At 30.7% G+C, this 26,454-nt stretch overlaps 1 protein-coding gene across 4 annotated transcripts in view; it reads right to left on the bottom strand.

Moving 5' to 3' along the window:
• The window catches only part of Nipbl (NIPBL cohesin loading factor), a 178,679-nt gene that overhangs the window by 21,260 nt on the left and 130,965 nt on the right, over window positions 1-26,454 (bottom strand). For all 4 annotated transcript variants that reach the window (XM_076857381.2, XM_076857383.2, XM_076857382.2 and 1 more), the window contains exons 21-34: window positions 25,564-25,702; window positions 23,469-23,551; window positions 22,771-22,903; window positions 21,759-21,902; window positions 18,768-18,857; window positions 17,317-17,531; window positions 17,107-17,209; window positions 16,410-16,508; window positions 16,166-16,312; window positions 13,787-13,921; window positions 12,646-12,744; window positions 11,733-11,786; window positions 3,515-3,623; window positions 2,120-2,256 (exon numbers count right to left, since the gene is read on the bottom strand). In XM_076857381.2, the coding sequence (XP_076713496.1) occupies window positions 2,120-2,256; window positions 3,515-3,623; window positions 11,733-11,786; window positions 12,646-12,744; window positions 13,787-13,921; window positions 16,166-16,312; window positions 16,410-16,508; window positions 17,107-17,209; window positions 17,317-17,531; window positions 18,768-18,857; window positions 21,759-21,902; window positions 22,771-22,903; window positions 23,469-23,551; window positions 25,564-25,702 (1,687 nt within the window). The remainder of the gene's footprint in view (window positions 1-2,119; window positions 2,257-3,514; window positions 3,624-11,732; window positions 11,787-12,645; window positions 12,745-13,786; window positions 13,922-16,165; window positions 16,313-16,409; window positions 16,509-17,106; window positions 17,210-17,316; window positions 17,532-18,767; window positions 18,858-21,758; window positions 21,903-22,770; window positions 22,904-23,468; window positions 23,552-25,563; window positions 25,703-26,454) is intronic.

The following is a 26,454-nucleotide window of genomic DNA, read 5'->3' as shown; positions in this document are numbered from 1 at the left end:
GGGTGGAAAAAAAGAATACTATTTTGTAAGTAACACAGGAATTCTGTCATTTCCTTATCACTCACTCCTAACTCCTTAAAGCAAAAGGGGATAAGTTAAGAGTTTTTGTTGGGTAAGATAAATTTATTTGAGATCCACTGTTAACATTTTACTTAAAAGAAAATAAAAGCAGTAGCAGCATTTTCTGAAACTTGTTTAAATACCAGGCTGAAAAACGAGGTAAGTGAAATATCTTAAAAATCTAGAAAAGAACCTTAAATAATGAAGGAGATCATGAAATAAAAGAGCGGCAGAATATAAGAAAAATGTATTTGAAATGAATATAATGTAAGGTGGTTTAATAGCTATATATTTAAAGAGCTTTCAAAATCTGAAAAAGGGCCCATAATTCAAAGGTAAAATGAGCCAATGATATGAATAGTGAATTTACCAAAAAACATCTGCTCAATATTATGAAAATTGCTTAACTTTCTTGGAGGTCAGAGAAAACAATTGAAGCAACAATGAAGTATTCCTTTATATCTGTTAGACTGGTAAAGCATACAAAATTAATGACATTAATGGTCACATATAGATTTCGAAAAAGGTTGTAAAACATACCCCCAGCAATCTGGTAAGATCTATTCAAAAGTCAGAAACTAAAAAAAAAATCACATTCTTTGCCTAGCAAGTCCAGTCCTAAAAATCCATCCCATTGGAATAAAAGCAGAAGTGCTTAAATATATATGAACAGTGTTATAGCTGGGCCCAGTGGCACACACCTGTAATCCCAGCAGCTCGGGAGGCTGAGGCAGGAGGATGGCATGTTCAAGACCAGCCTCAGCAACTTAGCAAGGTCCTAAGCAACTTAGTGAGAACTGTCCTCAAAATAATAAAATAGAAAGGCTGCGGATGAAGCTCAGTGGTAAAATGCCCCTGGTTTCAATCCCTAGTACCCCAAACAAACAATACACACACACACAAAAATAAAACCAAAAAAAAAAAACCTTAAAAATCATGCAAGGACATTTACATTATAGTCCAGACTCTAGATAGAGGGAGACAGACATAGAACTAAATTCTAACATTGGGACTGGGGAGCTATGTGACATTAGGTAAGTTATTTATATTGTCTAAGCTTTAGTCTCCCAGTTTGTAAAACTAGGATAAAATAGTGCCAACTTTAACAAGCAAATGAGACAATGCATGCAAAATTCTTCGAAGTGCCTAATAATTGTGTTTAATAAATATGAGCTATTACTAGTCAGATTACACATTAACCAATTTATTTCTGGCTTAATACAAGACATAAAGATAGAACTGGTATCTCAGAAGTAATATATGTTGTTTTTAATGTATTTTTTATCCTCTGCTACTCTCCTAAGTCCTTAAAATATTCTTAAATTCTGAGGTTTTCACATTCACTTATAATTCAGATTATTTAAAACAGCAGCAAAGAAAAACGAATATAGTAGAGAAACAGTTACAATTAGCTCCTTAGAAATACTGAAAACATAGTATGTTGAACTTATTTTAGTATTTTAAAATTTAGCATTTGTAACAGATAACACATCCACAATGTTGTCTTATATATTTTTTTAAAAAAAATCTCAATTTATTTGCTAAATTGCTTTACTTCAATTTTAATTTTTGGATTTTATTTTGGAAAACTGTATACATTAATGTTGATCTAAAATATCAACATTAATATCTAATATCTAATATTAATTAGTCTAATATCTCTGGTGTGATACTAGATCTTCCATATTCAATATACTTCTGCTATAAAAATGATTAATATAATATAAATATATTCTAAATGACAAACAAAGGAAAATCAAACTCAGAATCCAAAAGATAATAAGTTTCTCAAAGACAGGAACTCTGCTTCATTCACCTTTGCGGTTTTAATAATAGCTGCATGTATTAAGTAATTATTGAGGATTTGTCTTGAGGAACGTACAGAGAAATGAAGCCTAAATTTTATTTAAAATATACTTGCTACAAATATTAGAATGTACATTTAAGTAAATGACAAAGCTGATCTGTCAGTGAGAATGTGGTAACAAATGTGAATTCTAAATTTAAAATACTTGGAAGTTTAACGTAAGAAAGAACATTAAGATAACATTATACTTACACTACACTTAGTGGTAAGGTATGGTTGCATAGTCATGGCATGTTTAACCATGAGTTGTGGTCTTATTTTGCTGAATAAGAATAAAGTGGTTATGCAAGCTACCAATCTTCCAGAATTCACACCTTTATTGTCAGAGTCTGAAAAAACAGAGAAATAAAACACTAAAATATGACAAAGCAGAGGAAATAACACAGAATATTATTTCAATTATTCAATATTATCCCTTAAATAGATTCAGGATAGTCTCAATACAATAGACTAGCATTTCCTATGATACTATTCTGCATTTTTTTTCTGTTATAGAAATTAAATACATTGAAGATAAAGGACAAAGAGACATCACTATGAAAGGCAAGTTTCACACTAAGAGGATAGGACTAAAGTTAAAAAAGTAAAATGGAAGTTGGGAAGTTCAGGGATGGGTTTTTGGGAATAAATGTGGTATAAAAAGGAACAAAAACAATTTAGCTAAAGTGATACTGTTTTTAAGGGATATTGGGGGAAAAAAGGGATGCTGCTCTAGCTGAAAAATGTTGAAAAATAAAAGTGATGTTAAAAAAATGCTCTTCAGGTGGGAAGAAAATGATACTAATTAGGAGATACACTAGTTTATAAGAAACTAATTTTTTGAGGGAATTAGCAAATTTTAACAAGAAAGGACAGGACATCAGTATCACTGTTAAAATCTAGGATGAAGAAAACCAGAATAAAAAACAGAACAAGGAGATAAAAGGGAAAAAGAGGTACACATGGAAAATGGGAAAAAATTAAAAGAAAAAAAATGCTATAAAAATATTAAGAATATCAACAATTTCCTTGGGTGTCATAAATGGTATCTCTGTTAAGACACTTATCTGTCCCCAGCATGAAGAATGACTGAGGCTAATTGTCTTTCTCCTTAATGTGCTTTAGGATGGAAAATAACGTTTATCTTACAAGCTTTCAGCTAATGGGTATTAATTATGACTTTCGTATTTTTCTATAATTATTTACAACTGATGAAAATTTCAGATTTGTAATAAATAGTGTGATAATACAAAATAGTAAAATAATTTCATTTGAGAGAAAATTTTATGTGATTTAAAAGATATCAAATAGTTTTGTGATAAGTACCATTACCTGAATACATTTGAGACCCTGGACTGAAAGATATGTAGAAGAGATGAGGCTTATGTTTTTACTATATTGTGCTAGATAATTTTAGTCATCTCTAAAAGTATAATGTAGAATGCATCATTAAACAGATATTTATATAGTAAAAAGAAACTTCACTGAAAAGTAAAGTAGATAATTATTAGGCAAGCAGAATCACAGGTAAAGATGAGAAATGTGTCCAACGTATTTTAAAATATCTTATAATATCAAACTTAAGGACCAATAGATAAAATGTCTTACCAGCTAGAGATTCCTCATATTTAAGAATGTGCTCAACTAGGTTATCAACAAGTTGAGTACAAGCTTTCTTCACAGGTTTATATGAGGAATCCTCTTCGGACTTCAACAACTATATATGTATATATATATAAAAAAAAAAATCCCAGTATAATTATTCATTAGGCAATAATAATAAACACATTAAACGTGTCTGTAAGTAATATGCTTTGCAATTTGTCATTAACAAATATTGAAAGTCAAATTAACAACAAAAATATATGACATGTTTAAAAATATAAACCAATAATTTACAAATACTTTCAAACGATTTTATTATGCTGTGTGTTGGACCTGAAGTAGAATATGAGATATACAGAAAAGATGATTTTCCTTCTTTCTGTTACTCCAACCCCAAACAAAGAATATCATTCGGTATTAATTTAATTATTTTAAAGAATTAATAACATAACTGTATCTGTATGTGATTACATCTCAAATTTGGCAAACACAAAACAATTTCTTCTATTATCTTCTAAATCATTTATAAAAAATGCTAAAAATACTATGAATAATGAGATGAAAATAGAGATCACTTCTAAGTTAATGGCATTAATCCAATCTTTCATGATAGATCCAAGGAAAAATCATTAAGGTATATCTGTTTTGCTAATAATGATTAGCTAATACAATTCTGGAGATATTAAAGGAATCAAAATTTATATTTTATTTCTATTAAGAATTTCAGTAATGTCAGATTATTAATGCAAATGTTCTATATCTGTTAAGAAACTTATCCAATATGTTTGCATAAGTCATAAGTGGCTTTTAAACACTGGTTAGTGGGATTGAGGAACTAAAATTAAGTAAAAATTAAGTAAAATTACAAATTAACTTAAGTTTTCAAAAATGCATGTAGCTAGTTTGCAACAGCACAAGTTTAAACCGTTTTTTTTTTTTTTTTTTTTTTTTGTAGTGCTGGGGATAGAACTCAGGGCCTCATGCATGCTAGGCAAGCACTCTACCACTTGAGCTACATCTCCAGCCCTGAATTTTTCCTACAAGATGCATGGATTAATAAACTGACAGCAACTAGACTAATGTAACATATGCACTGTCTCCTTTTTCAATTAAAATATTAATCAAATAAAGCAGACAGATTTAATTTATCAGGTTTCAACTCTGAACTGTCCCACTTGTCATAACTCTTGTCCCACTCCGTAACTCATTCCCTGAAGTAGCCTTCAACATCAATTACATTTAGCTTGTTTTCTTTAAGAAGGAGTAGAAAACAGTCTCCTCATTCCTATTTTTTCTTTTTAATCTCCAATATTTCAGGCACACATAAATGAACTGTAAATTTTGATTCATGACACTATCACCACTGACTTATATGCATCCTTATATTTACTGATTATAAGTAACTGATATACTACAAACTCAATAAAAAATTTTCAATAATTTATCTCTTTCAATGTACTTACTCTTATCTTTGGGTTTCATGCTCAAGAAATTTTGTAATGTTCTGGCTTAAAGACATGTCTAAGTCTAAGCTGATATAGTATTTATAGTTTTCTTTGATTTTCAACTTTTGAAAAGGTAGCATATTTGATCAATCTTTTGTGACTTGCTTTTTCACACATTAAGCCACTAAATGTAATCCAGGTTGTTGCCTGCAGTTGGATTTTATTCATTTTCATGGCTGTATAACAATTCATTTATTCATTCTTCTATATATATGTAGGTTAATTCCAATTTTAGTGGCATAAAACTATATTTGTCTGGTATATATATCTTCTGGCGCACACACACACACACACAAGATTTTCTGGTGTATATTCCTTGAAGTGGAACTGCTGAGTCATTGCATGTATGAATATTCAACTTCATGAGATAATTTTGTGAAATAATCTTGTTCCAAAGTGATTGTAGAGGTTGAGTCTTCCTTATTTCAAACTGTCAAGAGACTACAAGTGTTTTGGATTTGGGAATATTTGCAAATAGCATTATGAGATATCTTGGGGATGGGATCTAAGTCTAAATATGAAATTCATATGTTTCATATAAACCTATATACCTAGCCTGAAGGTAATTTTCCTACATCTGAGTTTTAACTGCAAGCTGTCACAGGAGTTCAGGTATTTAATTCTTCACTCATGGAATCATTTTGGCACTCAGAAAGTTTCAGGTTTTGGAGCATTTTGGATTTTGTTTTTTGAAATTAGAGATGCTCAACCTTTTTAATATTTTCTTAATTATTAGCAGTGTTAAGAGTTAACTATTGAGGATGGGGTTATGGCTCAGTGGTAGTGTGCTTGCCTAGCATGTGTGAGGTACTGGGTTAGATCCTCAGTACCATATATAAATACATAAAATAAAGGTCAATGGACAACTAAAAAAAATTGTTTTTAAAGTTAACTATTTAATCCACTTCCTTTTCATCACTTGTTATTATCTGACTTCTCAATTTTTGCCAATTAAATGACATAAAATGTGATCTTAATTTCTATTTCTCAAACGAATGAGGTTGAACACCTTATAGGACATTTATACCATTTCTCCTATGAAACACAGTTTAAGCCTTTTACCTATTATCCTACTAGGACTCTTATGTTGCTTGTAAACAAAGAAATTCTACATAGATTGTTAATATTAATTCTTTGGTGGTTATGTATATGTCGAGAATATTTTCTCTGTGACTTGTCTTCTCCCTTTAAGATGTCTTTTGATTTAAAAATGTTCTTCAGTTTAAGACAGTGAAACTTATCTATCTTTTAAGGTTCAGTTTTTTTGTGACTTCTTTAAATCATTCCCTACACAAAGGTTAAAAAAAATGTACTCACCGATTATTTTCTGCTTAAAAATTTCAAAGGTTTTTTTTTTTTTTTTAATCTATATGGAGTTGATTTTTGAGTTCAAGTAGAATCGATTTAAAAAAAAAAATTCTGATGAATAGTCAATTGCTCCAACCTCATTTCTTCTGTAATCTGCACTGCCACATCTTAATAGCAAATGTAGGTCTAGGCTATCTTGTTCTACTGGTATGTTTAGTATTGATTTATTTATTATTGTTATTATCTTCATTTACTTTATCTTTAAAAATAAGTTCTAACAGTAGCTTAGTTGTTTTTGTTTGCCTTTACATTTCCACGTACACTTTATAATCATCTTGGCACATATTTACTTTTTATGTGGTGTTAAGGATCATACCCAGTGCCTTACACGTGAGAGGCAAGAGCTCTACTGCTGAACTATAACCATAGCCACATGATGAATATTTTGTATTCTTGATTTTGATAAAATCTCTTAACAGTTCCTCATTTTGCTTTATTTTTATTTTAGGTTTTATAGTGTATTCTCTGTCAAATTAATGAATTAATATTTTATTATAATTTATTACTCAAAGGTATTAAATTTTATTAATTTTTTTCTTATATCCTTGGAAATGATCATTTCTTTTAATCACATGCATGTATACTAGCTGTGCACTCACAATATACTAATTAAGGTACATAAAATGTTCTAATACAGTATTTTTCCTAGTTAAAAATGTTTTAAAGGTACTAACATACCAAATGATTTGGGTACTTCACAGTAATATTTTATTATGAAAATTTTGAGCATACAAATAAGTTAAAAAATTCTTTCACCATGAATACACTCAACTTACCCTTTAGATTTTATACCACTAATATTTTATTAAACACATACTCTATCACTTAGCTATATCTGCAGTATCTTCTATTTTACTTTTGATGCATTTCAAAGTAATTTGCAAACTACTAGTATATGCCGCTCTTTTCCCTCCGAGATAAAATGTATATGTAATAAAATGGGTAAATCTTCAGCATATCTTTGCTCACTTTTGTCAGATTCACCATTATACCTCACAAACCCCTACACCAAGATAGAGAATAGAGATCTCGGTTTTTACCTTTCATCAGAATCATTTGGAGAGATTATTGAAGTATAGAATGATGAGCCCTATCCTCAGAGTTACTGATTCATTAAATCTGGGGAAGGCATGAAAATTTACATTTCTAAGAATTCCTCAGGCAATACTGATGCACCAATTAGTAACACTGACATACAGCATTACTATAATCCCTGAAAGTTCCCTCAAGTTCTTTCCTAGTCTCCAACTCTCTTCAACCATTCCTCTGAATTTTTCTAGTACAAATAGTTTGGTCTGTTATATAATTTTACATAAATGGAATAATGACATACACACCTCACTAAGTCTAATTTCATTCTGCAAAATGTTTCATTGGTCATTTATGATGCATGTATTAATATTCTGGTTTCTTTCTAATGCAGAGTACTATTACATTGTATAGAATCATCACAGTTAGTTTATTCATTTACTGGTAGACAGAGGTAGTGTTTAACTGTAAATTTCAAGAAGACCATACTATGGATCATATTACCCAGAAAGAGAGAAAACATGGGACTATCCTTATTTTTTTCATTGTGTGAATTTTCTTCATACACTAAAAATTCACCAGTTTTGGATTATAAGCTAATTAAAATAAATAGCATTATAAAATCAATTCAGTTTTAGTGTACAGGGCTATGATAGTACCTTTTGAAGGCTGTTATGTAGAGCTTCTTAGGAAAGTACTAAACATATGGTAATGGTTAAACTAATTTTTTTTTTTTTTTTTTAGAAATAAAAATATGTGAGGGCTGGGGTTGTAGCTCAGTGGTAGAGTGCTTGCCTCACATGTATGAGGCACTGGGTTCAATCCTCAGCACCACATAAAAATAAATAAATAAAATAAAGCTATTGTGTTTATCTACAACTAAAAATATTACTTAACTATGGCACAAAACTCAAATATGACTTCATTCATTTAAAATTTTTATTTTTTTTCATTTAAGGTTTTAAAGGAAATGATACCTTCATACTTTTTTTTTTTTTTTTTTAAATACTGAGGATTGAACTCAGAGACCCTTAACTACTGAGCCTCATCTCCAGCCCTTTTTATGTTTTATTTTGAGAGAGGGTCTCACCAAGTTGCTGAGGCTGCCTCTGAATTCATAATACTTCTGTCTTTGTCTCCCTAGGGATTACAGGTGTGCACCACTGGGCCCAGCTAGCTCCATATATTTAAAAGTGATATTTTATTTTACTTTTATTTTCTTGATTTTTTTTTAGTTATACATGACAATAGATTTCATTTGACATAATTACAAAAGTATGAAATATAATTTGCTCTAATTTGTCCCCAATACTTCTTCTCCCTTTCCTCTACTGATCTTTCTGCTATTTACTTATAATTATTTTTTAAATTTATTTTTTAGTTATAGTTGGATACAATATCTTTACTTTATTTATTTATTTTTATTTGGTGCTAAGGATAGAACTCAGGGCCTCACACATGCTAGGCAAGCGCTCCACCGCTGAGCCACAACCCCAGCCCTATAATTACTGGGGTATATTCATATTTGTACATAGGAATGTTAGGTCAGATTCATTTCACTGTGTTTCCTAATTCCATTCCTCCTCCCTTCTCTTTATTTCCCTTTGTCTACTCCACAGATCTTTTAAAACGGATATTTTAACATAAGTACTTAGTCAATGGGCAGAACTTGGTACATATATGAATTTCAAGCTATTTAGTGTAGTATTTCAAGGTTCCCTAAGAAGTTAATTCCATAAATGGGAAACCACTGATCTACAAGAAATGAACACAACCCAAAAACAAAAATTAGAAATATATGAAATTGTACTGAGTAGAATGTATATATATGTGTGAACATAATACTCAAGAATTTCCAATAACTCTAACAGTCCATTGTTTATATTCTTCCTAGCTTCTCTTAAAACTTATGCATACATATTGTTAAAATTACTAAGGGTGATTATGTCTGTCACATGTATTTGCGTAAATATTTTTGAGCTTTATTTCTTTCATCAAATCAAACTCTGCTTGTTTAAGAAACTAGATCACAAAGTAAGAATGTTATTGGAAACTAAATTGCTGGTAGAATCTAAAAGTAAGAAAGTATAGGAGGCATGAATTGAATGGACAATTAATTCGCTAACTAAATAGGACTGTAGAGCAAAGATACAAAAAATGTAAGAATAAAACTACCACTGTTAAAAGATCATGAATCTGGATGGACATCTCCCCTTTGCTTCTAACTTGCCCACAATACACAGCTCTAATTCAGTGATATTATTTTAGATTCTTTTTAGTAATCCTAAATAATGTAATTTCTTATAGCTACATTTAACTCTTTGTGTGTAAGCTCCTACATTCAAATCCCATACCATCCCAATTTACAAAAAAAAAAAAAAAAAAAAGTATACATGACTAACCTGAACAGACTATTACTAGAAAAAGATGGGAGAATTTGAGATTCAAAACAAATCATGATTGTAATAAAATATATAATATACATAATATATTAGTTCACACTGATTAAAAAATGAACAAAACTCAACAGTCACCTCTGAATGTTGATAAAACTCATTCTGAAGATTGACAGTATAAAAGAATCAAGCATTTTCTGTACAAATTGTATTCCACAGTAACCAGATAGTTAATCAGGAATAAAACTTAAAAATTTTAAATTCTCTTTTTTTTTGCTTTTGGACAGGGAATTAAATATAGGGGCACTTTAAAAAAAAAAAAAAACCCACTAATGTACATCCTCAGTCTTTTTAGTTTTTATTCTGAGACAGGGTCTTGCTAAGTTGCTGAGGCTGGCCTTAAATTTATGATCCTCCTGACTCAGCCTCCTGAGTGGCTGAAATTGCAGGTGTACACCACTATACCTGGCCTAAAAAATTATTTTTAAAGAAAAGTCCCACCTAATTAATACATTAAGAATGAAAGAAATATTGAGTCTAGATAATGATCATAAAAACCAGTCTGAGAGACTTTATAATAATGCATCACACTGACAACACCTAAACTCAAAGATCAATCACTAAGGACAGGCGTAGACATTATGTGCTTTTTGATGTGATGTAATAATATTCAGCACTGTCTATGAAGTATTTGTGTCCTTATCTTAAACACTGAACTTGAATTTTATTTAAGCTTCTAGATCTAACCCGGTGTTTATAGGAAAAATGTTGGATAGAGAAACAACTTCAAAGACATTAGATGAGATCTACAAAATACAGAATGTGGGACAATCTACAATAACACAAATGGCATTAAAAAAAAAAAAAAAACTAAAGAGGAAAGGGATCAACTATTATTAAGAAATCTTGGGGGCTGGGGCTCAGTAGTTGAGCACTATCCTAGCACATGTGAGGCCCTGGATTTGATCCTCAGCACCACATAAAAGGAAGGAAAGAAGGAAAAAAAGAAAGAAAGAAAAAGAAAAAAGGAAAGAAAGAGGGGAAGGGAAGGTTAGGGTTAGGGTTAGGGAAGGGAAGGGAAGGGAAGGGAAGGGAAGGGAAGGGAGAATATTGTGTCAACTACAACAAAAATATTTATTAAAAAAAATCTTAAAGCTATATAAAAAAGAACCCACTGTCAATTAACTATAAATATACATTGAGATAGTTGAAGAAATGTGAGCATTTTATAGATATTAGGTAATGGGAAACAATATACGATTTACTTTGATACAGTAAATCACCCCCTGCTCAGTCATTACCTGTTAGAGTTAGTATTGTATGTTTATGGTTGGAATAAATATAAAGCTTGAGATTTGTTTAAAAATTATTACAGGAGGGTAAAATAAAAAAAGAAAAAGAAAGGAAGAAAGAGAAAAGATGAGAGGATAGATAAAACAAGACTGAAAAAATGCTAACTTTTGAAGCTGAGTGATGAATATTTTTATTTGAAAGTTTCTGAAATTAAAATAATTTAAAATTCTTAGAGAGAGAAACATTTCCATTCATAAAACAAATTTTTGTTATATTTACACCACTAAAGGAAATTCTATGGATTTTATAATATGATAGTAACATAGGCAATCTGTATATCTATTTGTATATATCATGTCTATTATTAGATTAAAGGGATAAGAAAAAAAATATAATCTCGAAAGACATAAATGAAGAATTTTCATTAGTGGTTCAAAAACAGGCAATGGAATAATGGATCACATCCTAAGGAAATTAAAAACATTCAGCCTAGCATAGTGAAATAAATGTCTCCCATCAAAAGACAAATATTTAACAAAATAACTAAAAAACAATTTTTTAAGATCATAAAGTCTGTATAGAACCACCTTACATAAATTTCACATCATCAGAAGTCAAAATAATACTCACATTTTGAAGAAGTTGCTCAAACCAATCATATCCAGTATCTCTGCATGCTGCAACCTGGGGGAAATAATTGATACAGAAACTATCAAAGTTAGAAATTTATTAAAAAAAAAACATACTTTTGGGGGCTGGGGATGTATCTTAGGGTAGAGCTTGCCTAGCATGCTCATGGCCCTAGATTTTGATTTCCAACACCACAAAAAAACAAACCAAACATCATACTTTAGTTAAACTATCTTTTATCAGTAATTTAAACATTTGCCAATGTTACAGAATTTTATTACAAAGCAATCAATTAATTTAATGTATTGAGGATTAATATGGAACTAAATTTTGTATAATAACTTAAAGTGCATTCTATCAGAAAAATCTGTAAGGTCTAAAACAATAAAAATAAAGATATTTGTTTCTTAACCTTCTTTATGATAGGTTTAAAGGTATCAGTGAAAATGTAGATGATCATGTCACTGAGCATAAAAAATTTCTTATATTCAAAATATAAATATTGAGTATATAAAATTTCTTATATTCAAAACATGAACAAACTTGGGTCAAAAATTGTAGCTTAAAAACCAAAATGAAGCTAAACTGACTTCATATTTTTTGAATTGTATGTTGCTGTCCCTTGGCTACTATATCTATTCTTTTTTCTCTCTCTGATTTCAACTGTTGGAAGACAAGAAGATGATCAATAAGAGCTTATACTAACAAATGCCAAGAAGTTGTGGCATTTGTAAGACATCAATTTCAATCTTACTTGTGTCTGTTGAGAACTTCAAAAATATGCAGGAAGTAATACTAAATGTAAAGATTAAAATCAAATATCTCATTACATTTCTCTCCCCCTTCATAAGATACAATGGGTCTCAGTTAGGTTTGGACCCACAGTGACCACCCACTTGTTTATCCTTCTTACCACATCAGTGATGTTTAAAATTTTCCTTGTCATTGCTTCCTTGTCATTGTGTGGAGTTGGAGTAAACCAGAGTTTTTGGAATGTTTCATTTACTAATTTCTAGAAGAAAACAAATTTCAAATTAAGTAACTACAACAAATATGGCAAATTTTCAACTCCAAATTCTTATTAGGTCCAACACAAAGCCTATTTAGCCAAAACAAAATTCCCAAAAGTTTCTGGTATGAATTTCCTTATAATTAAAATCACCATTAATTTTTTGAAATTATAAACTTTTCATTTTGGTAAATTTAATATCACCCAAATTTTAAATAATTTGGGTGATATTATGCCTAGCCTAGAACCTATGCTTAGTAAACAAATATTTTTGATCCAACTAGAAAAGTATTTCTTTGCCCCTGGTTTTTGGCTACAGGGACTGAATCCAGGGTTGCTTAACCACTGATCCACATCCCCAGCATTTTCATTTTTCTTAAATTTTGAGACAGGGTCTCACTAAATTGCTTAGGGCCTCACTAAATTGCTGTGGCTGACTTTAAACTTGTGATCCTCCTGCCTCAGCTTCCTGAGTCACTGGGATTACAGGCGTGAACCACAATATCTGGCTATTTTTACTGCATTTTAAGAGAGACATTTTTACAATGCTTGCTCAACTTAAAAAACTAGGGACAAATCAATGATTATAAGTGTATGCGTGTGTGCGTGTGTGTGTGTGTGTGTGTGTGTGTGTGTGTATGTATGTATATATGGAAATTACAATTTAGGATTAAAATTTTAATAAAGTATTTACTTAAGCAGATTGTGTGGAGTGCACACCTATAATTCTAGTGATTTGGGAGGCTGAGGCAGGAGGAGGATTGCAAGTTCAATGCCAGCCTCAGTGACTTAATAAGATCCTGTCATAAAATAAAAAATAGAAAAGATTGGGGAAATAGCTTAGTGGTAAAGCACTCCATCTTCAATCCCAGGTAACAAAGAAAGAAATAGTGTCAAATATGTCTTTTTCTTAACTTTACAAACCAAAAATGTTGATTCACTTGTAAAGCATATATTTAAAGCAAAAAAATTTAGATGCAATAAATATGCATTATTTCAAATATTTATGAAAAATAAATTTTATATTAGTAAATTTTCATCTTACCTTTATGCCTTCTTCATCATTGACTCTGCGAATCATTTTTACACACATTTCTGTAATTTTTGGAAATGTTGGTTGTTCAATACAGATGTCTCTTAGAATCTTTATTACCCTTTTCCTGACGCTGATACCAGTATCCTAAGAGCAGAAAGGTATTTTCAATTGTTAGAAAATTTTCAGATGCTTTAGGAGAATACAATTTGATAAAATAAAATTAGTAATTATATATCAAACCATCACATTCACTATATGTTAATATGATAAACACGGTCCAAACATTTACTCTTTTATTTTTGGTACTGGGGATTGAACTGGGGATGCTTAACCACTAAGCCACATCCCCAGCCCTTTTTATAATTTATTTACAGACAGGGCCTGGCTAAATTGATGAGGCTGCCTCTGAATTCGAGATTCTCTTGCATTAGCCTCCTGGGCCACGGGAATTACAGTTGTACATCATTATGCCTGGCACATTTACTCTTTACATGCTTTCTTATTAGTGTTATTACAAATATGGATAATCTTATGATATTATCTGTACTTTTAAATAAATATTCGAAACATTTTCTATAGTTTAGTACTAGATACAAGCTTTCCAGAGTTAAGTGGGATAAAAATTACAAAGCTTTTAGAACAGTGTCTGTCAGGGAAGAAGCATCTATATAGTAGAATTAACAAAAAATTTTAAATGGAAACTAATAAAACCTTTGATTCTACCTAATTTAGGCTTGCAGGAAATGTAAGAAGGGACAAATTATATATTAAACCATGGAAAAATAATAAAATTCCTGGTCTTTTAAAATTATTCAGTTAAGGGGAAAGTATAAAAAAAGTGGGAGAATAGAGTTCAATTTTAAGATCCCCAAATGTAATGTGCTATCTGAGGCATTAAAAAAAATAACAACAAAAAACACACACTCAAAACAAAACTGGAAAAGACATTATTTTGGGAAGAATAGGAAAATGTGAATATGAACTGGTTATTAGATGATGTTAGAAAGTGTGAGTTTGGTTAGGTAAGATAGGGTTTGTTTACAATATCCTTATTTTTTGGCATTGCAAGTTGAAGTGTCTTTGGGAAAAGTAGTAAAATATTTATAATTTAATTTAAAATAATCTAGCAAAAACACATGTGAAATAGAAAGGTGGGTTTTTTATTTTCCTTTAATTTATACATTTTCATATTAAATTTGTGTGTGTGTGTGTCATTCTGGATAGAACCCAGGGCCTTAGGGATGACAGGTGAGAGCTCTACCACTGAGCTACATCCTCACCTCAACCCTAACAGTTTTTAAAATAAACCCTAACAATTTTTAAAATAAATAACAAATTCTAGATGCTTAATATATAAATTTTTAATTTCTCATATATAGTTCAGCAGTCCTAAAAACATTTTAGGATATTCTTCTAGGATTAATTCTATCCGAATTCATTAGATGTTTGAGAATCCTATTAATTATATCCTTTATTCTTGGGGAAAGAGTGAGGCACAAAGAGGGAAAAAATTCTTCTACCCTTTTCTTATTCAATGAAAATTAATGCCTAGCAGAGGCTGAAAACTACTCTATAATGCTCAATTACACAATACTCTGATATTTGACTAATGATAATAAAACAAATTCTTTTCACTATATGCACATCTAATCTTGTGTATTAATGTATCTATGGTGAATTTACAAAAAGAAGTCAATGTGCCTACAATGGGTGGTAAGAAGAATAGTCATTTCTGAATGCCAATGTTTTCTTTTATTTTCCAGGAAAATCCTTCAGGGCCAGAAAATTCTATGATATGCAAGGAAAGAGTACCTTAGAACAGTATTTCTTAAATTCATTCTTTTTTTTTTAAATAAATTTATTTTTAAAAATTTATTCTTTAGTTATAGATGGGCACAATATTTTATTTTTATGTGGTGCTGAGGGTCGACCAGTCCCTCACGCATGGTAGGCGAGCACCCTACCTCTGAGCACAAACCCAGCCCTTAAGTTCATTCTTAAACCTCAAGTAACTTTCTGGCTTAACTTACAGGTATCTGAGCTTACCATAATTTAGCTTTATGGAAACATGCAGATACATATAAAGGATCCAAAAATATTCTCAGATACCAATGTTCTATAATTGTTTCTCACTGAAATAATTCTTCTTGTTTACATACATATGTATAAATATATAATTACTCTAGATTCCTGTCCAAAAATAATTATCTCATTTCCTATCATTTACTCACTGTAAACTGCCATGACTGAAAAGAGGAATACAATTTTTGCCAATGATTTGCTTTATGATACTAAGAAATGAGTCTCTTTTCTAGTTTATCGTTTTAAAAATTGTGATATTTTAAAGTCAAAATTGCATTCATTATAAAAATGGCAAAACAAACATACCAATATTCTTTCAATCAGCATATCATAATACTGTTCAGCAAGCTGAGGTCGACAAAGGACAAATCGACCTAGTAATTCTACTGCTGCTTCTCGAACACTAGTGGAATTATCCATCAGTCGTCCATGAACTCCTCGCTGCATATCAAGCTAATGAAAAAAAGATATTATAATTTATACTAAGTAGAGATAATATTTTAATCTCACTAGAAAACATGAGGAAGAAAATTATTTTTGCTCTCTTTACCCTTGCTAGAATACTGGGGTCTACAGCAACAACTTCGGATAAACACTTCATGGCTTTTGTTCGAACAGCAATTGCATTTTCACCAAGAACTCGAAGTATCTGCCAAGCAAACATTGACATTTTGCAAATTTTAATACATAAAATTTAACAAAGCATAGATGAAGACATACAAAAGAAAACAATCTATTATTTATCTCCTTTGAATTTGTATATAAGTGAGTACAAGATTCATTATCTTACTGATCCCAAACTTTAAAGATCAGTACATTTTGGAAGTGTAGCATTCTATACTTCAGGGTCTCTTTCAGCTAAGCATTCTCAACTACAAACTGTTATGTTTCCTTTTTGAGAATCTACAGTCACACTAAAATCTTGTTATGTAAACTTTAATAAAGAATATTTAGTATCATTCAAACATAATTTGATCAACTGAATAATTTTTTACAACCTCACTACCTATACCCTGTGTCTATTCATACAGATATATACGTAACTATCCGTAGAACAAAACAACCAATATAAAAAGGACATGTAGAACAATGGAATCTTAACAAATATGGAATATTACAACAAATCCTATTTCCCTGATCTCTGAAATATTTGTGTTCAACAATAAGTAGATATTATATGCTACTTCATAAGCATCCAGAATCAAAAAAATCAACAACACTGTATAAGGAATTCTGGCCCAGTTTACCTGTGTCAAATAAATATCAAAGCTCTGGGCAAACGGCCTCATAGAGGCCAAGTATCGAACAATCAAGCAAGCATCATCATAGTCCACGGTATCAGAGTTCATCCTGCAACAAAAAGTCATTAAAATTTTAATTTAATTAATTAATTTATTTTTTGTAAATAGGTATCAAAGCAATCTATACATCTAATACATTTTCTCCCTGGATCTTACTTTAATGTGCTGAACTGAGACGGTGTGGTTTTGATAATGCTTCTAAGAAACTTTTTCCGGTTTTCAGCTCGATGCATAATTTGACCAGTTGTCTCAATTTCTTTTGCATGATGTGTTCCTTCAGATGATTCTTCATCTTTTTGTGATTTCATTGCTTTCTCTGTTTCCAGAGTTGTGTCACGAAACCACTGGGCTATATAGAATTTACGAGAAAACTGGAAAGAAATTAGATAGATAAGCTTGATGAAATCAGTAACAACATTTCCAGTCATTAATAAAGTTAGAATGTTCACAATCAGAAATACAACTATTCAGGTTTAATGTAAACCAACTCATATGATAAAAAATCCAATTTTAAAATAAACAGAAAATTGGGAATAGCCTGGATAATGGAAAACTTACTAGTTAGACTTGATAAAACACTTATACTAATGAGGTCAAAAGATAATAAATACAGCTGTATGAAATATAAAATACTACTATCAATTACTTAACCAAGGGCATATCACATGAATTAGTAAGATTAGATAGGTTATGGGTCAACTAGTAAAGTTTAGAATAAATGAATAAAATACTAAAGGTAGAAGACTCCATCCATTTTCAAACCTTGTTTTACTTTTCTAAGAAATGCAAAGGCCAGTTATCATTGAAATAGTTTAATATGGAGGCACACCTATAAATCTGTTCTATGAATACAAATTGAAGGAGTTGGCTGAATAATGTGTCGGTCTCCAATCTCATTCAGCAGAATAGCCATTCAGCAAAAACATAACACTCCAATATACGCAACCTTTTCTTTAACATACTTTACAAATTTTATACATGGCCTATTATACTAATACTTTGGGTAGTTTATGTAACTTACATAAAAATAAAGATTATACTTAAAAATGGTTATATATAAAATATAATAATTTAAAAAATAATGTGAAGAGATCATTTATGTATCACATATACCTATCCTGAGGGGCAACAACCTACCCTAGATTCAAAGACAATTAATGAGAAGATTTCCAAGTATTCCCATCCCCCTTTTTTTGGTATCGAGAATAGAACCCCAGGGGCACTTAATGACTGAGCCACATCGCCAGCCCTTTTTACTTAGAGACAGGATATTACTCAGTTGCTTAGGGCTTCACTAAGTTGCTAAGGGCGTCTTTGAAGTCATGATCCTCCTGCCTCAGCCTCCCAAGAGCTGGATGGGATTACAGGTGTTAGCCACATGTGCAGCCCAAATATTCCCCTTTTTACACAAGTTCTTTTTGTTCAGCTTATGGTATCTGTAATCAGAATCCCACATCAGACAAAATAACAGTTAACCATTCTTTTCTATTTAGAAGACCAAGTAATTTTTTGTTTCAAAATCAATATTCCAAAACAACTTAAGTTTTCCTCTTCATTTCCAAAGTTTCTTAAGACCAAATTTAAACAAAGAAAGCAAACAATCTTACCACTAGTGAAGGGTCAGTTTCAGTGTTCTCATCCAAGTAATCAAGCAATGCTTTTTGCAATTGCTGGATTTCATCTTCTCCTCCAGAAACCTATAAAATAAATCAGTTAGGAACCAAAAAGATATTACTGTTATGTTTTAGCAAATTGTCTATATATAAACATAAATCTAAGAAAAGAAACGTTAATATTAAAAGTGAAAATATAATTATAGCAACTCAAAGGAAGGAACAGGAAAACGATTTCTGAAAATATAAATTAATAGATGAGGTTAGCTTTTATTTTTATGAACTACATGTCATATTTCATTTAAAAAGCTTACAAGTAATTGACATAAAAGTTATCAGAACAATGTGTTAAATCTTCAGATGTAGGAAAATCCTGGTCTTCAAACTTTTAAATTGATAAATGGAAATTGTTATCATCTGTATTAATAAGCATTACAAATTTTTTTTTAGTTGTTGATAACTCTTTATTTTATTTATTTATAATGGTGCTGAGAATACAACCCAGTGCCTCACACATGCCAGGCAAGTGTGCTACCACTGAGCTCCAGCCCCAGCCCCTAGCATTACAAATTTTTTTAAGGCATTATTTAAAAAGAACATTGTGAAGGGAAATATTTTTTCCTTATTAGTAATATGACAATAGTACTTTATTTCTGTAGGATATTAGATAACAGGTGAGCTGTTTACTGAATTAGGTGCATAAAAGGATTAAATGTTTAGTTTTTGTCAAAAATTTTGAAGAGGCAGAAATTAACTGTGAGCTGATATTTTTGTCCACAGTTATTCCTTTAGCAGTTTTAGCTTTAGCATGTGAAATGCCAAACACATACTTTAGACTATATCTCAAAAAGAAAGCAAAGATTAAGGTAACCCCTGATCTAGGAGGGTGGTGAAACTAAAACTTCTATAAACTTCAAAAACAATTTGAAAGTAAGATTTCATATTTACAAATGATATTTAAAAAAACATTTTCCACCCACAAATGATACCTCCCCTTGAATGAACAATCTACACAGTCATATATGGCATAACAGGTTCCAGGGCCTCTCAAGGAAATATTGAAGATCAATCTATATCTTGGTTTCCACATTACCATTCACTAAGAAGGAAGAGGATTCTTTGGAGAAATAGCTGATCCCAGGGGAGGGTTAGGTAGGAAAAGTAAAAAGTGTCTTTGAAACACCAAGCTGTTCCAGAAAAGTCCTTAAAGAATGATGGGACATATCAAAAGGACACAAAAGACTGCTTACAGAGTCAAACTGGGCAAATGTAGGACAATTTGAACATTAAAATAATGTAGCAGTAAGTTATAATCTATTAAATAGAATAGGAATGATAGTATTACATTAGATAGTAGTATTTATATTAACATTAATGATAATTTTTCACTTTTGATAGCTATACTATGGATCTTTAACTGAGAGCTCTTATTTGCAGAAATATACACTAAACAGTGGCTCTCAAACTTTAGCATTCATTACAATCACCTGGAGGAGTAACTGCCACACTCTGAGAATTTCTGATTCAGTAAACACAGAGAAGGTCCTAAAAAATTTATACTTCTAAGAAATTCCCATGTCATATAAATATTGGTGCTGGTTGACAGGGAATCGCAATTCAAAAACCAATGTTCTAGAGAATACAGTAGGGATAATAGGGGTATTATGTCTAATTTAACCACGAATGGTTCAGAAAATATTTTTTAAAATAATAATAAGTGCATATATAAGCAGGGTGTAGTGGTGCACACCTGTAATCCCTGAGACTTGGGAGACTGAGGCAGGAGGATTGCAAGTTTAAGGTTAGCCTTGGCAACTTAGTGAGACTCTTTCTCAAAATAAAAATAAAGAAAAGGACTGGGGACATAACTCAGTAGATGGAGTTTCCTTTGTTCCATCACAGTACCACAAAAAGATGTGCAGGGGCTTGGGATGTGGCTCAACTGGTAGCGTGCTCGCCTGGCATGTGTGAGGCACTGGGTTTGATCCTCAGCACCACATAAAAATAAAATAAAGAAATGTGTTCACCTAAAAAAAAAAACTAAAAAATAAACATTAAAAAAAAAAAAAAAAGATGTGCATACTTTGAAAGAGAACGACAAAGCAAATGTAACAAATTGTGAAAAATTAAGGAATTTGGATGAAGAATTCATGGTATTTTTTTGTACTATTCTTAACAACTTACATATAAGGTTGCAATTATTTCAAAACACAAAGTACAGTGAAAATAAACCAGGTGTTTCTACCAACGTGGACACAGTTTTGAACATAAGACTACAAAATTAATTTCTTATCCATACTTTGAAAGAATATAAAAAGGGCTGGGGTGGTGGCTCAGTGGTGGAGTGCTTGCCTAGAATGTGTGAGGCATTGGGTTCTATTCTCAGCACCACAAATAAGTAAATAAAGGTTCATCAATAACTAACAAAATATTTTTTTTTAAAAAGAATATATGAAACAATAAAACATATTTTCCCTTAGGTGAACACTCTTTAATAATATAATCTGAAAAGCAGCCCTCTCCAACCCTCCCTAATGTAAGATGTACAACATTTAAAGATACAAAATAATCTGAATGGGCACGCCACATCACCATCTGAGTAATTAAAAAATTTAAATGTCAAATCAAACATAGCTTTTTTTGTTTTGTTTTGGTGATGCTAAGAATTGAAACCTTAGGCCATAAGCATGCTAGGTGACCACTTTACCACTGAGCTATATCTCCATTAAGCCAAACCAAATATAAAAATAATATTATACATTCACAACAGTGGTTAAAAAAAAAAAAGTAAACTAAGGACTTTACATAATTCACCCTAAAGTATTAAATTCACCTAAAGTATTAAATTCACCTTTGGAACTTTGAAAAGTCCACTTTTAGAAGTATAAATCTTATTTTGAAACTACAAATAAAACACTAATGTAAAAACATCTAAAGAAATTAACTACTATTTATCTCCATAATTTTAAATCTTTATCTCAATACCTGTTTTAAAATTCGTTCAATAGAGCCTTGATCCATTTTGCTTGTAACAGCATCTTTCCTTAGTCGTGCAGCAACAGTTCCAAGATAATCAAGAGATGCCACTCTTAAAGCCATTTCTGTTGACTTATTACTGAACTGATGAACCTAAACATCAAAATTAAGTAATTTTATATTTAATATAAATTTACCATTTTATATTTAATAATCATTGTAAAATTATAAATTTCAAATCTATGTTGAACTATTTGGAATTTAAACTTTTTTTATTGTGTACTGTCCAAAAAGTGATTTTTGCCTTATGGTTTTGTGAAATCTGAACATTTTCATTTACTAAAAAAATTTACAGATAAAGCATAGTCACTTTTTAAAAAGTGCAGACTCAACTGTATAAAATTGAATGTTACTGAATAAGAATTTCTTAGGGGTTGAATTCTGATGCCTATGAAATATTAAATAGTTTTAGAATAATATTAACATATTTCCCAGTTCACAAAAAGTTCTCAAAAGCTTTGTCACAGTTTATATTGCACAAATCCAAATGTACTTTAAAAGTAAAAAGAAAAATCACAATATTTCTTTTCATTTTCTTATTATATTTCATGAGAACTAAAACCATATTGCTCTGGAAATACTCTTAGAGATGATGAAGATTTCAAATTAGTTAGTTTCATGCTTTGAAATGAGTAAATAAAATAACTTGTAGCTCATTGTTGAGATGTTTTAAACTAAGAATGTTAATAGCCCCAAACCAAATTAAACCAAACTAAACCAAACCAAAAAATGTTAAAGCATTGTTTTCTTATATAATAAAATGAAACTACTAAAATTCACATTTTAAAGTTTTCCACAAAGTACTGGTAATATAGTGTACAGTTATACACATGCAAAAATAGAGATGCAATGTTCATATTTCCTTACACATTTTTAAAGAATTCATCATCTGTGAATCAGAGTACATCCTCATTATGTTGTCTTCTAGAAATCTAATAATCTTTAAATGCTATACTCTTACCAACAGTCTCCCTAACAAACTAAGGAGTAGTTCGGCAGCTGGCCATTCAGGCTTATTGACTGTTGAAAGAAGGTCTTGAACAAAATTTTCAAAGAGTGGTCTATAATCTTCTTCACCTTGCTTACTACCACATCTATTCAAGGACAAATAATGAAAAGGATGTTAATTTAGGTGACATGTCTACTATTATAACTAAACTTGTTAATTGATTTATCTTTTCTCTGTATTTTAGAAACAAGGCATATGGGAGGTCATTAGACAAAATATGATCTATGGATTTATTTCTCAAACCCCATTTTTTCCCCCCAGTATAGGGAATTCACTTATTAACCAAAATTAACATTACTTTCTGGAAACCATAACAACTTTTAAAAAACAACCACTGTTTTTCTCTCTCCACAATTATGATAATTATGATGCTAAGTAACCTCTCTCCACAAACTTTGAGTAAAATATCTCAAAATTTAGTGAAGAAAAATTACCGAACTTCAATGTAGTACCTTTAAGGTCTAACATAAGAAAGTAAAAAAATTTTAAACTGTTAATATTCTAACCGCCTCATTTTAAAGATAAGGAAAGCAAGGACCAGGGAGGTGTACCCTAAGTTCAGATTATGGCAGGAAACTGGATTCATCTTTTTTCTAAATAAAGTATATACTGTGGAAAATAAAAATCAGACTTAAGTTAATTTTACTCACTTTTTAAGGAAGATGGAAAGGAAGTTTTGGGCTGTTCGCATAGCTGTTTCATAAGAGTTGGTAATGACAACATCCTGGTCAACCTACAGTGAGAAAAATGAACTTATAATTATGTAAGAAATAAGTTATTGTTGCTACTGCCATGTTATTACTAAACAGAGGTAATAAATACATTCAAATACTAAACATTAATTCTTTTCTATAAGAAAAGAAAAGCCACAGCATACTAAACAAATTTTAAAACTATAAGGATAAAAATACTGGTAGAATTTGTTAAAATATTTAAGAGTGAAAATGTAGTGAGTACTTGCTTATAGAAAAACAGGTCAGGATAAGAAGATATGAACTAAAAGTACAAAAAGAATTTTTCAGGGCTGGGGGTGTAGCTCAGTGGTAACTGAATGCATGCGTGCTTAGTGCATGAATGAGGCCTTGGGGGTCTGTCCTCAGCAATGCAACAACAACAACAACAACAACAACAAAAAAAAAAGCAAAAGCAAAACAAAAACCAACCAAAGAATACTCCAACCTCAAAATTTATGAAACAATGGAATATAATTCAAAGGAAAATTCAAGAAATTCATTGCAAATTTTAAGATTAGGATATAAATATTCAATACATAGCAGAAGAAATCCAAATGTTTACAAATACAAGGAAAGGGGCTCAAACTCACTAATATTCATTAGGGAAACATGAAATAAAACTCTGATATAATTTCATAATGACCATACTAGGTAAATAATAATAATAAAGAAACGTAAACTAAAATATCACTTTGGTGAGCAAACTGACAACATTAAGTGAAATTAATGTATGTATTCTATAATTTAATAATTATACTTCTAAGTACATCTAAAAAGCATTTGCTTTAAGTTATGACAACATTCTACTATAGCTTTATTAATTCAACTAAAAAAGAACCTGAGTTATGTGTATTAAAAACAATCTTGAGGGCTGGCAATATAACTCAGTTGGTAGACTGCTTGCCTTATAAGCACAAGGTCCTGAGTTCAATCTGCAGCACATGCCCCTCCCCAAAATCTTGACTGAAAATATTAACTGTACATATATCACTATCATTTATGTACATTTTAAAAACAAATTAGTCCTACTGAAATCTATAATGATAAATGAATTAATGGAAGAAGATAAACATACTCATGATACTGGTCCCCTATGGTAAAGAAATGAAGATTAGAGACAAAACAATGGGACCAGAAGAGGGGAGAAATAGGGGCTAGTGTAGTGGCTCAGTGAAAAAGCACTCGCCTGGCACATGTGAGGCACTGGGTTTGATCCTCACCACCACATAAAAATAAACAAACAAAATAAAGGTCTTTAAAAAAAAAAAAAAGAAGAGAGAAACAAACAGGATCTCAACTTTTTGGACAATATTTGTCAACTATGACATATTAGTAACATTTATTAGTATTTAGCTATAACAGAATAGACAAATAAAACTATTTCTGTTTCTTAAACTTTTGTTGGGGTACAACTATAGAACTTGGAAAAGTCCAAGTGTCAACTGAGTCTATTAGAACCAAGAGAGGAATGGGGTGTAGCCAAGTGGTAGAGCACTTGCGTAGCAATGGAAAGAAGGCCTTGCTTCAATTCCCAGAATTACAACAAACAAACAAAACAACACAAAAACAAAGATACCAGAGAAAACCTTAGCAAAGAGTTACCTATCAGGGAAGGCATAAACACATTTCCATATGAATTCCATATCAATTATATTTATATGTTGCACATTTATGTTACATGTTAGAGTTATTATATTCACTTTCATATTCAATATCTCACTAGAGTTTCACAATCTGGGATAGTAGGTCTGTTAAGTATTATTACGTTCATTTTACAGCTGGAGAAGAAACCCAAAATGGTCAAAAAGATTTGCATGTTTTATGACCTGTAGCTACAAATCATTACTAGAATTCCAGTCTTCTAAAACCTTATCCAATGCTCTATAAGAACTAAAAGGCCAATCATGAAATCCTAATGAAGAACTTTAGTTTTTTTAAAGAATTACAGAGAATATATATGTTTCTGATTGTTAAAGTGCAAAATTATAAAACTTTAAAAATATTTCCTTACTTTTTTATTTGAGTCTTCTTCTGAATTAGAGTCCTTCTCTGATGATGGTAAATGTACTACACACTGAATAAGTTGTAAAACCAGTGCCGTAACCATCTGAATATACATAGGTTCTCCATCCATATCACTACTATTTAACCTATAGTAAGGAAAAAATGGTTTGAATTATATGGAGTATGAAGACAATCTTATTTTACAAGTCAATCATTATCTGAAAGTTTCAGTTTTACTAATATTTCTAAGTATTGTCTTTAGTCCTTCTTACAGTGTTCTTAGGTCTAATTATTTTTAATGAGTAATAAAAAATACCAAATAAATGCCAATGCAATGTGTGCTCAGATAATTAAAATAGCCAGAAGAAAAATAGTTAATCCAAATTTCTATTTTATATGCACTGCAGATAAATTTATAACGAAAAATTACTGAATGTTTATCAAAATGATTTTGAAAATGATAAAAGCTTTCAGTTTCCATCTGCTGAATGAAGTGGTTATTTGGTATTAAAATTTAATACAAAGTCAACTCTTTGGGGCTGAGGATGTGGCTTAAGCAGTAGCACACTTGCCTGGCATGTGCGGGGCACTGGGTTCTATCTTCAGTACCACATAAAAATAAAATAAACACATTGTGTCCACCGAAAACTAAAAAATAAATATTAAAAATTCATTCCCTCTCTTGAAAAAAAATTGAATACAAATTCAACTCTTGATCATTTGTGAGTATGAGGTCAGTGGCACAGATTATGAAAAATCAATTGACAAGTGCTTTGTTCTACAGAGGTTGTACAAAAATAAGAGTTCTTTTATATATTGACAGTTATTTTTTTCAGGGTTAACAGATAACAGACATTTATCAATAAACATGAGTCTAAAAGTAAATTAAGATAAAAAT

Source organism: Callospermophilus lateralis, chromosome 5 (genome assembly GCF_048772815.1).
Source record: "Callospermophilus lateralis isolate mCalLat2 chromosome 5, mCalLat2.hap1, whole genome shotgun sequence".
NCBI lineage: Eukaryota > Metazoa > Chordata > Mammalia > Rodentia > Sciuridae > Callospermophilus > Callospermophilus lateralis.
The sequence above is the reverse complement of the archived record's forward strand: the minus strand, read 5'-3'. Positions and strand labels throughout refer to the sequence as shown.